This window comes from Chelonia mydas, chromosome 5 (genome assembly GCF_015237465.2).
Source record: "Chelonia mydas isolate rCheMyd1 chromosome 5, rCheMyd1.pri.v2, whole genome shotgun sequence".
In the NCBI taxonomy this organism is placed as follows: domain Eukaryota; kingdom Metazoa; phylum Chordata; order Testudines; family Cheloniidae; genus Chelonia; species Chelonia mydas.
In genome coordinates this window covers 48,675,646-48,691,878 of record NC_051245.2, presented here as the reverse complement: position 1 = coordinate 48,691,878, position 16,233 = coordinate 48,675,646, and the positions used below count along the sequence as shown (strand labels likewise).

The 16,233-nt window shown below is 46.0% G+C and overlaps 1 protein-coding gene across 9 annotated transcripts in view; it reads left to right on the top strand.

The window, feature by feature from the left end:
* TNPO1 (transportin 1) overlaps nucleotides 1-16,233 on the top strand; it is a 164,362-nt gene that overhangs the window by 112,313 nt on the left and 35,816 nt on the right. For all 9 annotated transcript variants that reach the window (XR_006290790.1, XM_037903052.2, XM_037903057.2 and 6 more), the window contains 2 exons: nucleotides 8,531-8,756; nucleotides 12,471-12,642. Coding sequence is in view for 8 of the 9 variants with exons in the window: in XM_037903052.2 (XP_037758980.1) it covers nucleotides 8,531-8,756; nucleotides 12,471-12,642 (398 nt within the window). In the remaining variant the exon portion in view is untranslated. The remainder of the gene's footprint in view (nucleotides 1-8,530; nucleotides 8,757-12,470; nucleotides 12,643-16,233) is intronic.

The window sequence follows — 16,233 nt, the reverse complement described above, 5'->3', positions numbered from 1 at the left end:
TAGCCCTAGCCTTTCATGAAATGTTGATGTTTAAACTGACACACAGCCCCTTACTTCCTCCAATTTAGCAGTGCTTTCTTTTGGCGTTGATTTAGGGCTTAATGTAGCTGTAGCCAGTCTCAAACCTTGGAACAATGTCATTTTGAGTCCATTATATAGCCAAGGAATTACACTCAAGTCTAGCACTTACAAATTTACCACCTTCACTGATATTAAAAGATAGTAAACTTAAGGATATGTTAGAAAACAAAAAGCAAGGAAGATCAAAGCTTAATTTGCTTTCAGTATATAGGCAGAATAAGGTGTTGAAACGTTTTCATCCTACCTTAGATGTTGAAATATTAATGTGTATGTTTTACTCTACAACTGACTTCTGGAAATTCAGAGTTTAAAAACTGTGTCAAGTATCAGAGGGGTAGCCGTGTTAGTCTGTATCCACAAAAACAAGGAGGAGTCTGGTGGCACCTTAAAGACATCTGAAGAAGTGGGTTTTTTACCCACGAAAGCTTATGCCCAAATAAATCTTAGTCTTTAAGGTGCCACCAGACTCCTCATTGTTTTTGCAGTTAAACTGTGTGAAAAAATCAAAAAAATTTCATTTTGACTAGACCACAAATTAATTTTTTTTTTTTTTTGTTTTATCAGCAAAACAAGAAAAACTAAAACTGTTCTTGGAGTGCTTGCTCATGTAGATTCCATTCTAGGTGTGCACATATGCGCAGACATTAGAGATTTTTTGCCTTAGCCGTATCCGTAGGGCCGGCTGTGGTGCCCTCTTGAGTGCCATGCTCATGCGTTGGTATATTAGGCACCGCTGGCCCTACCCCCTCTCAGATCCTTCTTACCACCCATGGTGGTTGGTCAGAGAACCTTTCCCTTGCCTAGCAAGGGTTAGTGATTCTTCTACTTCAGTCTTCAAGCCTTCAGGCCTTGTAAATAGTTTTACAGTAGTTAAGGAGTGTAGTTAGAGTCCCAGTGGGGACTTTGCCCCAGTCTCCATGTTTTAAGCCCTGCTTTGATTGAAACAGGCCTGTGCCTGTTAGTGACCCCAATAGCAGCTGCGTCAAGTGCTTGGGGGGAATCACACGTGAAGGAGAAGTGTCGCATCTGTGAGAACTTTCGTCCCAGAACTCGGAAAGAGCGAGACATCCATTTGAGGGGAGGCTGCTCTCAGTCTGGCATCTGAACCTTCCTGGTCAGACTCTGCCCCAGCGCTTCGGTGCGCAGCACACCCCTGGTGCCAGGCTACACCCGGCACTGCTGCTCGATGCCGGGGCCTAAGAAAAGGTCGAAGAAGAGCAGCTCCGTGGCACAGAGCAAGAAGGGCAACTGATCCGGTTCGGGCTGCCAGCCCACACTGGAGCCATATGGACGACCCCCCCTCAGCTTGATAGGGTCTCCTAACCCCCTGAAGGATCCAGCACCGAATCCAGGGAGTGGTAGGGGATCCGGACTGGTGGCAGGGCTGATGCCTTCCCAGGCTCTCCCGGTATCCAGAGAGCGAGGCCTCTACCAGCATCTTCTTGGCCCAGGTGCTAATTCAGGATATCTGCAGGACTGCTACCCGGTTGTCTGTCCACACGTTTACATCTGATTATGCACTTACCCAGCAATCCCGAGACGATGCTGGCTTTGGCAGAGCAGTGTTGCAAGCCAAACGACCATGAACTCTGAGCCTGCCTCCAGGGATACTGCTTATGATCCACCTAGAATGGGATTGACATGAGCAAGCACTCAGAGTAGGGGGGGAAAAGAAAAAAAGGTTGCGTGCCCACGTGCACAGTTGTTGGAGATTTTTGCCTTAGCAGTACCCATAGGGTTGGTTGTAGCGCTCTCTTGAGTGCTGTGCTCCTGCGTTGGTATATTAGGCACTGCTGACCCTACACCCTCTCAGTTCCTCCTTACCACCTATGACAGTTGGTCAGAGTGCCTTGTCTTGCATCGCTAGAGTGTTGGGGTTCTTACAGTCCATTGTTCTGTTTCCTTTGTTGTTCGTTGATACGTACTTAGTTAGACCTTTAAGTTAAATGTTATAGTTGTTGTTTAAGAGGTAGCCCGAGCTGGGACTTCGCCTCAGACAAAGCATGCCCTGTTCCCCTGGCTTTGAGCCATGTTCATTGTGCAGCTGGCCAGTGCCCATTAGTGACCCCCCACGAGAGTTGTTTAAAGTGTTTGAGGGAGTCCCACAAAAAAGATAAGTGCAGGATCTGCAAAAACTTTCACCCTTTAACTCAGAGGGAACGAGATACCTGCTTGAGGGCCCTCCTCATGGAGGCTGCTCTTTGTCCTATCTCAGAGCACTCTTGTTCAGACTGCACGCCCAGCACCTCGGCATCAGCATGTTGTGCACTACCGGCACCAGAATTCTCCGAGCACCGTTCCCCCTCCCCAGTGCCTAAGAAGCAGTTGAAGTTGACTGGCCCATCAGCATCGGAGAAAAAGGGGGCTTCAGGCAAAGGACCTGTGTCTGGTCGGAGCTGCTTGGGGGGTACCGCTGCGGTCGGACCTCCTAGTCCAGCCAGGATCCCACCTCTGACTCCTGGGAGTGGCTGGAAGTCCCAGCCCCTAGTACGGTCATCTGGGCCCAAAACGGGCCTGGCGGCCAAAGAGCAACCAGGCCAACCGGCACCGCAGACACCAAGCCAGGTGATGGAGCAGGCCAAAGCCCCGGCATCTACGGGCAAGCTGGTTATGGGATCGCCCCCTAAAGCAGCAAAGCGTCCCTGATCTCCAGACCGCAGGCCTTGGATCCTGGCACCTCAGCCTCTGTCCCCGATTAGTAGACAGGTTCCTGATGCTAAGGTCTCTGCCTGTGAGGCACAGGACACCTGAGTCGCTATTCTGATCTACATACCCATGGTACTGTTGGGTCTCCTGCCAGAGTTCGCCATGGCGCAGATCACCATTGTTTAGGTGGTCTCCCAGATGTCGATTACCCCCAGTGCGGGATTGTTTCAGGTTGTGGGACTGGTCTCCAGCTCCCCAGTACTGCTCTTTGGGCAGGCACCAGTCTTTTTCCCTCTCCTTACTGGTCGCTGGCGAGGGTTAGTCGGCAGATTCAGGCATCTACAGCTCTGCCCTGGTCACCAGAAGGGCAGTGGTCCAAGCCTGAAGGGGAGTTGAACCCCTCGTCTTTAAAAGGTGAATCGCCACCAGTACATGAGACCGGTGTGGCTCCTGCAGCAGCAGGGTGGAGGCAGTGGCAATGGCTTGCTCAGTGGCAGTACTGGAACCTGTGGGGTGTACCTGTTATGTCGGTCCCATAGTCACACCGTGGGAGGAACGGTGGATCAGACAAGCTGCACCCGGCTCAGCTGGCACCCGAGTCACAGCACGGTGCCAAATCCAACGTGGGGGCAACACAGTGGGCCCCGACGCCCAAGGAGCCATCTGCGGACGAGTAAGGATAAGCAGACCCTCCCCCTACTGTGCAGTCATCTTTGTTGTCTCCGGACGAAGTGGTGGTGGGCCCCTCACAAACAAACAGCTCCTCCTCAGATGTCTTCAAAGAGCACAGGCCTTGCTGGTGGCTGCCAACTTGAATTTGGAGGTTGAGGAGCTAGCGGAGGAGTCCGACCTCTTTAATGTTATACCCTCCTCCACCCCAGCCCGTGTTGCAATGCCCATCCACCTAGGGGTCCTTAAAATTGCCAAGTCTGTGTGGCAGACCCCCTCTTCCATTCCCCCTATGTCCCCATAAAGGGGTCTTAGTACCTGTACACCCATCCTCTAGCAGGATCCCCGGTCATGTCTGCCGTCAATGAAAGGGGCAGGCAAGTGGCGTGCCAAAAAATAAAGATGCCAAGAGGCTGGACTTGTTTGTCAGAAAAATTTATGCGACAGCCAGCCTGTAATTTCAGGTGTCTTACCCATGAGTCCCTGCTAGGCAAGTACAACTTCAACCTGTGGGACTCCATCAGCAAGGAGGGCCTCCCACAGGATGAGCCCAGGACTTAGCCACCTTGGTGGATGAAAGCAAAGCAGTGGCGAGAGCTGCCCTCCAGATGGCATGGGGCTCTACAGACTTGGCAGCCAGGATAGTCACCTCTGTGGTGGTTGTGAGACACAGGTCCTGGTTACGGTACTCTCCTCTGTCCCAGGAGATGCAGACTACCCTTCTGTTTGAGGGAGCTGGGCTCTTTTCGGAGCTGACTGATGCATGGCTCCACACCCTTAAAGGCTCCCGTACCACGCTCCATTCCTTGGGCCTTCACGCTCTTCAGCAGGCTAGAAAGCCTTTCTGTCCGCCTCCGTCGAGTCCTGGGGTGTCCCCTGGTCCAGCTCCTACAGAAAGAAGGACAGAGACAAAGGATTTTAACTGCATCACCCTTCATCTTCCCTTTCCTTTGCCCAGCCTGGTTCTTCCAGAGGCCAAGGAAGCCAGAAGCAGGCATTTTGAGGATGCGCCTGTGGACCGTGCCCCAGTCACTTCACAGGATCCACCCCCCTGCTCTTTCTCAACCGCCTGCGCCCCTTACAGTTGGTCTAGTCAACGCTGACCTCGGACCATTGGGTGCTCCTCATAATATCTTTGGGCTACACCCTGCAGTTCGAGGCTGGCCCTCCCTTCCTTCCAACCTCTCCCGTCCCTCTTCAGGGAACTTTCTCATGAACAACTCCTCGTTCAGAAAGTCGAGAGCCTTTGGTCTCTCGTCAGCCCAGAGAGTGTTTACAAAGTGCATAGCACCATTGGCTGCTTACCTGAGGCGTGCAAATTTATCCGTACCTTGACCACTGGCTTATAAAGGGCCGGTCCCAGGATCAGGTGCAGTGGCATCTTGATCTGGTTTGCTCCAACTGTCGCGAGCTGGGGCTGTTGATAAATGAGAAGATATCGATCTGAATGCCTGTACAACACTGAGTTAATTGGAGCAGTCCTTGCTTCTACTTCAGGCCAGAGCCTTCTTCCCTGAAGCTCTGTTCCAAGCCATGGCGTAACTGATCTCGTGCATGCAAGCCCACCCTCTCGCCACCGCACTCACGTGCCTAAGATAGTTGGGCCACATGGTGGCCTGCACTTACGTGGTCTGGCACGTGCGGCTCTGCTTCAGGTCCCCTATGGGCTTGGCTGGCATTGATCTATGTCCCCAACAGACACAGCATGGACTGTGTGATCAGGGTCGTGGACCATGTACTGTCGTCACTCACATGGTGGTGGACTCCTGCATCAGTGTAGGAGGGGGTTCCCTTTTGTGGCTCCATCCCTGTCAGTGGCCCTAGGACCTCCAGTGAGGAGCCAAACTGGGCGAGCTCAGTACGCAAGGTTGTTGGTCGAGTTACGATTGCTCCCTGCATATCAACGTCAGGGAGCTCTGAGTGGTTCGCCTGGCCTGCGAAGCCTTCCTACCTCACATAAAAAGCAAGGTGGTCCAGGTTCTGACCGACAGTACTGCCGCTATGTTCTATAGCAACAAGCAAGGCAGGACCAGGTTGTCTGCCCTTTGCCAGGAAGCCCTCAGGCTCTGGAACTTCTGTATACAACACGTCGTCCATCTCGTAGCCACACCTTCCCGGTGCCAGGAATGTTTTGACATATCGCCTTATCAGGACCTTCTTGTCTCGCCACAAATGGTCCCTCCATCTGGAAGTGGCTAGCTTCATCTTCCAGAGGTGGGGAACTTCCCAGGTGGACCTGTTCGCGTCCAGCACGTGTTCTGCTTGTTCTGGGGGATCGACAGAGGCTTCCTGTCAGATGCTTTTCTGCTCCCATGGTCAGGGGCTCTGTTGTACGCCTTCTCTCTGGTGCCACTGATTCACAGAGTCCTCATGAAAATCAAGCAGGACAGGGCGAAGGTGATCCTTGGCAGGAGTGCTCGGCCGCTGTCCAGCAGGTCCTGTTGGGCAGCAGAAAGCCCTCCACCAGAGTGACCTACTTGACCCAAAGGAAGCAGTTTGCTTATTGGACCTCGAATAAAGGTATTTGGCCCGAGCACGTGTCGTTGAAGTTGATTCTGGCGTACCTCCGGCTCGAAGGCCTGTCCCTTTTGTTTATCAAGGTCCACTTGGCCGTTATTTCGGCCTTCTGTCTGTTGCTTGAGGGTAGGTCGGTTTTTGCCCAGGACGTGACTTTTAGGTTCCTCAAGGGCCTCGAGTGCCTCTACCCACACATCAGGGACCCCGTTCCATCATGGGACCCGAATCTTGTGCTGTCGTGGCTCAGTGGACTCCCCTTAGAGCCTCTGGCTTCCTGCTCTCTCCTTCGCCTGTCCTGAAAGGTCGCGTTACTAGTTGCGATAACATCTGCCCACCAGGTGTCCAACATTAGGGTGCTTACCTCAGAACCGCCCCATACGGTCTTCTACAAGGACAAGGTCCAGCTGCGGCCACACCTGGCTTTCCTGCCCAAGGTGGTCTTGCAGTTTCCTATGGGCTGGGACATTTACTTATCTATCTTTTTTTTTTTTCTAAAGCTGCATAAGTCGGAGGAGGAGCGTAGATTGCACTCCCTAGAGGCCAAGAGGGCACTAGGCTTCTGCATTGAAAGGACCAAGCCATCCCGCAAGTCGACGCAATTATTCGTCATAGTGGCCGACAGGATGAAAGGCTATCCAGTGTCCACTCAAAGAATTTCTTCTTGGATCACTGCCTGTATTCACTGCGATCAGGCCAGGGTTCCACCTCTGGTGATCGTAACTGCCCATTCAACCAGGGTGCAAGTCTCTTCTGCAGCTTTCCTAGCCCAAGTGCCTCTCCAGAACATCTGTAGGGGGCCGCCTGGTTGTCCGTCAACACCTTCACATCCCATTACACACTTACCCAGCAGGCCCCGGACAATGCTGGCTTCGGTAGAGCAGTACTGCAAGCCGCTAGACTGAACTTTGAGCCCACCTCTGAAGATACTGCTTTTGAGTCACTTAGAATGGAATCGACATGAGGAAGCACTTGAAGAAAAAACGAGTAACTTTTTTTTTAACTGTTGTTCCTCGAGATGTGTTGCTCATGTCCATTCTATTGCCCACCCTTCTATCCCTCTGTTGGACGAGCTGGCAAGAAGGAACTGAGAGGGTGTAGGATAGGGTTGGCAGTGCCTAATATACCAACGCATAAGCATGGCATTCAAGAGGGTGCTACAGCCAACCCTATGGATACTGATAAGCAACACATCTCGAAGAACAACACTTACAAAAGGTAGGCAACAGTTTTTTTTCGAATCACATTAAACATTTAGCTTGGCCTGAAATTTAATATCTTGTTTAGTTTTTGGACAGTTGACCACTCTTTTTTTAAATTAAACTCAAAGAAAATTTGAAAACGTTATTTACAAAACCACTGGGGGAGATGAGATACTGGTGCCCTAATACCCTATAGTGCTGTGGTTGGAGGATTTGCCTGGGATGTAGGAGATCCAGATTCAGGTCCCTATTCTGCCTGATTTGGAGCAGGGATTTGAACTTAGTAGAGGAGTGATACTAATTACTGGGACACAGGGTGATTGGGGTGGGACTCTCTTTCTCCTGTTGAAGCTGTTCTATTTTTGTTTAAATAATTAAATATTAATTGGGCCACAGGGAGTGAGAGTGACTCTATCGTCCAGTGGTTAGGGGACTCCCTCTCCACCTTTCATTTATTTATTCTAGATGAAACTGTTCGAGGAATTCATGTCAAATTCACAAATAGGTTTTGGTCAACTCTGAACTGCAGTTTTGGTAAATAAACTATTTGTCCAAAAATTTTCACCAAGCTCTACTCAGTTGTACTGCTTAACGGCAATCTTTTTTAATGGATATGTCTTGTTTTGTCAAGAGTCTCTTGCATAAATGTCTACTGCTCATTCATCATCATTCCTGTATTGTCTGACTGATCTTGTCTGTCTCTCCCTACCTCTGTTCACCTACTCTTTCTCCCCTCTTTTTCCCAGAGCTCCCAAGAGAGGAAAAGCAGGTCCTAACTGTGTAGTGCCCCTGTGGACTAAGAAATATGGTACCAGTTGGTTGGGCTGAAAGCAGTTAGGCAGCTCTGCTCCCTGCTGCTGCTCCTCAGAAATTGAAAGGGTAGGGACATTGGTAGGAGTGATCTTGATCTCTGTTTTGGATACTTCCAATGGAGAGCAGTGAGGGAGTAGGACAGCCTAACTCTCCTTAACACAGGAAACTGGCAGTATTAATGAGCCACCATTAAGGAGTAGACCCTTAGGGAACTGTAGCCCATATTCTTATAACTGAGGCGCTAATCGTCTGTGTCTTATCAAACAAAAGTAAATTAACACAAACTTGCAAACTAATTGTATTGAGCAGATGTGCTTGTTAAACTACCGTTAGCACACCAAGGCTTTTAAGTATCATGGGACCAGTGGATGATATTGATGATTTTGGATGAAAATGGATTGACAAGTTGCAAAAAGTAATAAATTGTTGTCGCACAGATAGTAAGACGTTCCAGGCCTGATGAGCTTGATTGCATATTGGCAAGATTTAGTCTCCTTTTTTTGGCACCTTTCAGAATGTCTCAGTGAAGAGAGAAATATTAAGCCAGAGTTATTTTAAGTCTTTCTAACAGCAGTATTTTACATTACATATTTTTGTGTTTGTAGGTTGCATGCAGGGTATGATTCCATATCTTCCTGAACTAATCCCTCACCTTATTCAGTGCCTCTCTGATAAAAAGGCTCTTGTGCGCTCCATTACATGCTGGACTCTTAGCCGCTATGCACACTGGGTAGTTAGTCAACCCCCAGATACGTACTTGAAGCCATTAATGACAGAGTTGCTAAAACGTATCCTCGATAGCAACAAGAGAGTACAAGAAGCTGCCTGCAGGTAAGTCAAGAAAGTTATTGTCTATTGTACTTGGTTTGCATAAAATAAGTACTTCAGTAACTTTTTTAAAAAATATTTTTCTCTGTATAGTGAACTTTACCCCAAATGTGGTAGGGTTCATAAGTCCCTCCTGGTGATTTTAGTTGATTTTGAGATGTCCAGTTCGATCTTTAAATGTGTTGATTACTGCACTAAAGAACTTTATTACAATAAGGGAAATTTTGTCTGTATGCAGTACCTGATTTTCATTATTAAGTGGTAATTTTGATTTGCCTTAACAGGGAAGGCTAACTTTGTTACTGATTTGCATTCTTGTATGTGCAAGGTCAGTGGCAATGAAAATGAAAGACAAATAATGCTATAACAGAATTATGTAAATAGATTAGGTCTGACTCAGGATTTCTGAAATTGTGGGTCACAACTCTTGCAGGGGCCATGAAAGGAGGTCTTGAGTGCAATAATATAACTTTATTTTTAAAAACTCAGCAAACTTAAAATTGCTCCTTAAAATGGACAATTCTGTGTAAGCTTTTGTACCCAGGAACCCTACTAACTTTTTAAGTGTAGGTTATTGCTGGATATGATTGTGTGCAGCAGGCTGTGAGAGCCTCTGCTACTAAAACAGTATTAAATCTATAATCTTCTGGTGCTTGGACTTACTATTTTAATTGTATTTGTATTCCCCTGATGCCTGAAGGCCCTAGCCAGGATCCAGAGCCCCATTGTGCTAGGTTCTATACAAAATTGAATAGACACATCCTTGTGCAAAAGAGTTTACTCTTACAAAATAGATAGATAACAGACACAACATACTACAGCAAAACATTTACAAGTACAAAACTTGTTAAACATTTTTCCTTTTTATTTCCTGAAACCTACCCACCTATTTAGCCAATCTGATCTGCTGCTCACATAAAATCCTTTCTCCCTGCCCTCCTACGGGGATAACTTTCCATCTTTTATAGAATGAGCAGGAACTTGCTGATATCAGAATGTCCACTTCACAAGTTATTACGCACGCACGTGTAATCCAAACTGGCAATGACAAAATGTACAGTTAATTAGAGCTCTGGTGGCTGTAATCACGGAGAACCATGGGCAGTGGTAAAGGGATAATTGGGAAAGTTGGATTATTTCATGAAATAATCCGTGGCAAACTGTCATAGTGATGGCTTGCAAGAAAAAATATAAAGAAGCATGGTTTTACATATGTTGAGCCAATACCATGGGTTGTAGTATATTCTGAAGTGTTGGATGCTAAGAGTATGAGCCCTTCAGAGTTTTTGCAGCATTTAGAAATCAAACATCCTTTGAAAAATAATCCCGAGAGTGAGTTTGTGAAAAATGTGAAGCCTTGGGAAATCAACCAGGCTTGGTAGTGGTAGTGTCAATAGTGTCTTTCAGGCATCTTATTTGCTATCTTTACAAATTGCACAAAAGTGTAAGATGCAGCGTTGCAGAAAATGTTGTTCCCTGTGCAGCAGACAGGATTTCAAGGCCTGGAGCAGCTACCACACTGAAAAGTGCCATTGTTATATAATACTGCCTATTTTCAGATCTGTGTAATTTCTACATAACCCCAAACATAAAACTTGTCTCTTTGCCAGTAAGAAACTTCTTGGGTATCCCCAGCCCAAGGGACTGTTGTACCTGTACAATTCTATCCCGCTGGCTTTTTAATGCCTATTAGGAGGAATACCTGTGGGTACCAAGTAACATAATCACTGCCCACCTACAGTGTGCTACAGTTCCAGTGTGATGTAGGAAAATGGCCATTCTATAACTTGAGTGTGGTAGAAAAGGGGCATGATCACTTTTTCTAAAGGGATTAACTTTTTAGCATCCAGGACAGACTGTAGTGTATTAATTGGTACTTCTTTGACCCAATCCAGGCCAATAAAATCTTTGTGCTATCCAATCATACATGTTCTTTCTGCTATCCAATCATACGTGTAAATACACCTGTGGAATGGCATGTTCCATCTCGATTCCCTTGGAGCCTAACTGCATATAGTGTGTCATAAATATAAAGGGAAGGGTAACCACCTTTCTGTATACAGTGCTATAAAATCCCTCCTGGCCAGAGGCAATATCCTGTTACCTGTAAAGGGTTAAGAAGCTCAGGTAACCTGGCTGGCACCTGACCCAAAGGACCAATAAGGGAACAAGATACTTTCATATCTTGGCGGGGGGGGGGGGGGAGAGGAGGCTTTTATTTGTGCTCTTTGTTTACGAGTTTGTTCTCTCTTGGGACTGAGAGAGGCCAGACAGAAATCCATCTTCTCCAACCCATCCTAATCCAAGTCTCCAATATTGCAACCAGTATAGGTAAACCAGGCAAGGCAGATTAGTTTATCTTTTGTTTTGTTTTATGTGAATTTTTCCCTGTGTTAAGAGGGAGGTTTATTCCTGTTTTCTGTAACTTTAAGGTTTTGCCCAGAGGGGGATCCTCTGTGTTTTGAGTCTGAATACCCTGTAAAGTATTTTCCATCCTGCTTTTACAGAGGTGATTCCTTTACCTTTTCTTTAATTAAAATTCTTCTTTCAAGAATCTGACTGATTTTTTCATAGTTCTTAAGATCCAAGGGTTTGGGTCTGTGTTCACCTGTACCAATTGGTGAGGATTATTATCAAGCCTTCCCCAGGAAACGGGGTGTAGGGCTTGGGGGGGATATTTTGGGGAAAGATGTCTCCAAGTGGTCTCTTTCCCTATTCTTTGTTTAAAATGCTTGGTGGTAGCAACATACTGTTCAAGGCCAAGGCAAAGTTTGTACCTTGGGGAAGTTTTTAACCTAAGCTGGTAAGAATAAGGGTCTTTCATGCGGGTCCCCACATCTGTATCCTAGAGTTCAGAGTGGGGAAGGAACCCTGACAGTGTGTGTCTATGTAAAACTGTTCTATTTTTCCCAATACTGGGAAAAAATCTGTTCCCTCTACTGGCTCATCATTTGATTTTTGCCGCTTCTGCTCTCCACGTCTGTTTTTTATATCCATTTTGTTTTAGATCATGAGCTTTTGAGGGCAGGGACTGCCTCTTCATTAGGTTTAGACATTGTCAGACACAGTGGAGCTGGCCTGCGATAGTACAAATAAATAGGTGCTGTGGTAGTACAAATAAATACCCCATTATATAACTGAACTGATGAACAGCTTTTGTCACAGAGTTCCTGCTGCTTCAGTTAACCCATTGTAGCTAAACTTATAATAGTACTTCTGGTTTTCCCCATATGCATGATAGGCTTTAAGAGAATGTCTGTCTGATTTTATATTCACCAGAAATGTTAGAATTTGATCCTTTTAAACTTTTAGTTGCAAGATTTGGTTGCCTGGATATCAGTGCCATTGTTGAAACACATTTTGGATTAATTTTAAAGGGGCAAACCGTTTATGTAAGGATATATCTTCACTGTGAGTTGGGGTAGCTCAAGGAGACATACTCGCTCTAGATATCATTGAGCTAGTGTACTAAAAATAAAATGTAGCAGAGCAGGGACTAGCTGCCCCAAGTGTGCGCCCATCACAGATGCTAGGTACATGGGTTGGTTAGCCCTTCCAGATGCTTTCACTGCTGTGGCTACATTCTATTTTTTGCACACTATCCCTCATTGAGCTAGCAAGAGTAGATCTTCTTGAGCTGGAAATCACATCTAAATGGAAATGTCACCTTCTTAATTATGCTGATTTAACAATCTGACTTGTTGTTTTGCTCCTTAGTGCCTTTGCTACTCTAGAAGAGGAGGCTTGTACAGAGCTTGTTCCTTACCTTGCATATATACTTGACACTCTGGTCTTCGCATTTAGTAAATACCAGCATAAGAATCTTCTCATCCTTTACGATGCCATAGGAACTTTAGCAGATTCTGTAGGACATCATCTAAACAAACCAGTAAGTATCGTTTGTATTATGTATAAACCACTGTCATAGTGAAACAGTAACATCATGACTGTCCTACTGCAGTACAGTGTATAAGATTTTAAATGAAAACTTTATTAAAATCTATATAATAAAAAAAACACTGACCTTTCTTTTACACTGCCGCAAGGATGCACTTGGATTATTAAGTGTACTAATATTTTCTGTTTTAAATATAGGGGGAGTCATACCTATAGAATCTTTCAAAAAAGAACACGTTTAAATGCAGTCAGTGTATAGGGCAGTGGTTTCCAAACTGGGATTCGCAGAACGTTACGGGGGTTCGCCAGAAAAATTTCACTAATGGTGGCTAGAGGACCCCGGGCATTGGAGGCAGCCCGTGGGACCTGGTTACAGGGCAGACAGCACGAGCCCCAGGGAGAGCGGGACAGGGCAGTTGGGGCTGGCAGCCCGAACCCTGCCCTCGTCAGCGGGGGAACCGGCTGCCTGAACCCCGGTGGTCTGCATGGGGCTGGCAGCCCGAGCCCCAGGAAGAGTGGGGCTGGGCAGTTGGGGCTGGCAGCCCGAGCCCCGGCGGTCAGCGGGACCTGCAGCCCAAGCTCAGTTGACGGGGGTGGTCGGTGGGATCCAGCAGCAGGAGCCCCACAGAGTGCGGAAGAGATTTAAACTTAAACCCCTGGAAATAGTCATTTTTAGGACAGGGTTCACGAGGATTTCACAATTTAGTGGAAGGGGTTTGCGGGTGGTTAAATTTTGGGAACCACTGGTATAGGGTTAGTGAAATGTTAACGTTTGTGATATTGAATTTCTTTAAATCTAACTCCCATTGTAGTTCTTTTGAGTAGGTGGGGACCTTTAATGAGAACCTTAAAATATTAAACCATACTCAGCATTGTGCTTAGCCTGCATTTTTGAAAATGTCATTCAATACCATGCTGAAACCTAAGGCTGCTTGACCTACAGACGCTCATGTATTAGGACTGTAGAACCCTGCTTAGCAAGTTCTGCTGCAGAATATTTTTCCTAAGCTAAAATTTTTGTAATGAGTGCTTAAGACAAATCTTTCTCTCAACTCCTTTCAAAAACCATTAGCTATGTACAGGTTGTGAAAGTAAATGTTTCAAAAGGCAGGAGATTCTTAAACTTTCTGTCATCAGCCAATTACCTGTTTAGTCATATTTTCTGTGTGGGGAAGAACTGGATGACTGGACATGGGGGTTTCTCGTTGTATTCCTCTTCCCAGCCCCCGACCCCTTCAAGGTTTGTAGCGTTTTTCACCTGGCTTCAGTGTTAAGGGTGTATAGCAGGGGTTCTCAGACTTTTGTACTGGTGACTCCTTTCACATACCAAGCCTCTGAGTGCAACCACACCCCCTTATACATTTTAAAAACACTTTTTTATATATTTAACACCATTATAAATGCTAGAGGCAAAGCAGGGTTTGGGGTGGAGACTGACAGCTCGCGACCCCCAGTTTGAGAACCCCTGGTGTATAGACTCTTGCCCTACAGTGCACATGAGTTCATGGAATAGTGTTGAACTATTCTTTCATTCCTTTTGGAGGGCCCTTGCAGCAGAATATTGCTGCAAATGTAGATGACATTTACATTGTGTCCTGGAGGACCTTATTTGGATTCCCAATTACAGTAATTTAACCCCTTTGATAGACATTAGGTGGTTGAGAAGGTTGCATTTTGGGAATCTGAAGGAATGGAGGGAGTTAACTTCTAAGGGATTGGGTGTTTTGATCCCTGTATTGATAGGCATAATGATTGTTGGAAGTAACCTCACAGTCCAGACATAAGTAGCTTATCTGTTTCAGTGGTCTCATCTGAGGGTCTTGTTTTAGGAATGTAAGGCATCAGTAGACGGCAGTTCTGCTTGTTGCTTCATGATGTTTGCTATATAATTGGTGTTCAGTAAGATAATTGACATCCATAACATTGGGACTAGAGGAAGACTAGCATTGTAGTTAAGACACTGGACTATGACTGCGACTTTGGGCAAGCCACTTCACTTCCAGATGCCTGTTTTGCCAGTAAAATGAAAATTACCTTTTCTCCAGACGGGCACTTGGTTCAGCACAAGACAAAAGGTAATGCGGGGGGGGGGGGGATAGTGATGTGTTCCATTTCAGATATAGGAGGTACACTACTTGAAAGTTGGAATTGTGTTTACTTTCCTTGAATTTTTTTTTTTGGTTTTGGGATGGGCTCGAAGAGTTGCTCTAGGTAATGGATGAGATTTAGATGTGCCATATTGGAGACCTGAGTTCTGTTCCAAGTTCTGCCAGACATGATGCTCATGCATCAGTCTACCTATAAATGGGGGAATTAAACTTCCCTGCCTTTATAAGGCAAGGGCATGAGACTTTGATTATTAAGATTTGTGAAGTACACAGCATTAACATCAGTCAGTTGGGTAAGGTGAGAATGCAACCCGTGGTCTGCTGGATCCAAAGCCATGCCAGCTCCAAAGCTATGCATATTCCCCAACACCTATGGGAATTGTGGTGTTCAGGAGCAGCGCAGCAGGAGAAAAAGAAGAATCTGTTTTGCCTATGTTCTGTCTGAACCTCTAGTTTTGTGTGCATTGAATGGATGCACTGCAGGAGAGTGAACAAGGCCTGGAAGTATGCATGTGTTTGGAATGTTCTTAAAATTCAGTTACAAGTAATGCATGTGTGCAAATAGAATTTTTTGTTTTTCCCTATGGCTGATAATTCAACCACATTGCATGGGTTTCATGAAGAAAACAATACACCTTTTTGACCCGAGGGAAAGCCGAAGGTTATAATGGAAAGTGTTAAAGGTTGCTGCTGCTGTTCCTATAGCTGTAGTATAGAGAAAGATTAGGTGCTTCTGTTTACGCTTTCTCACATAACATGGATGTTCCCTTGTCCTTGTATCTGACTAGCCCTCATCAAATTAGTGGTAAACTTGTGCACTGAACAGTAAGTTTATAGAAATGTCTGTTTAGTCCTGTTCTTGAACTCTTCTGTGCAACTCGATATCTTTGTGACAACATGTTCCACGGGTTGGTTGTACATTTTGTGTGTGTGTGTGTGTGAGAGAGAGGGAGTATAACAGTAAAAAATATTTTTACTGCCTTTTTAGTTTCCTTGCCATTATGGGGATCTACACCTTCTTTTGAGTCATCTGATACTGGCCACTGTTAGCAACAGGATACTGGAGTGGATGGACCCCTTAGAAGCTTCAGCTCATGATGAATGCTGCCCATCACTTGTCTGTCCTGTTTTATAGGACAAGACTGTTGTTATCTCAGTACAGTCTGAATATCGGTACAGCTAATCTTGGAGCTCCCCATTATTTCAGCAACTATGAGCACTTCAGACTTATTCCAGTTGAGACTTCTTTGCCTCTGTCTTACAACAGATATAGTCACATGTTCATCTCAGATTCCTGCAACTTGCCATTGGTCCTCAGTATGCTGTGGCCCTTTAGTGTAGTGTCAGCCCTGAAAGGTTCTCTCTGGCTCCAGAAACTTGATTCTTTTTTACAGTATCTTTTTTGACTGGGCTGTATTATCAATCAGAAAAGCAAATTCATTCCAGCTCAGTGAATGATTTATCTGGGAGCACTC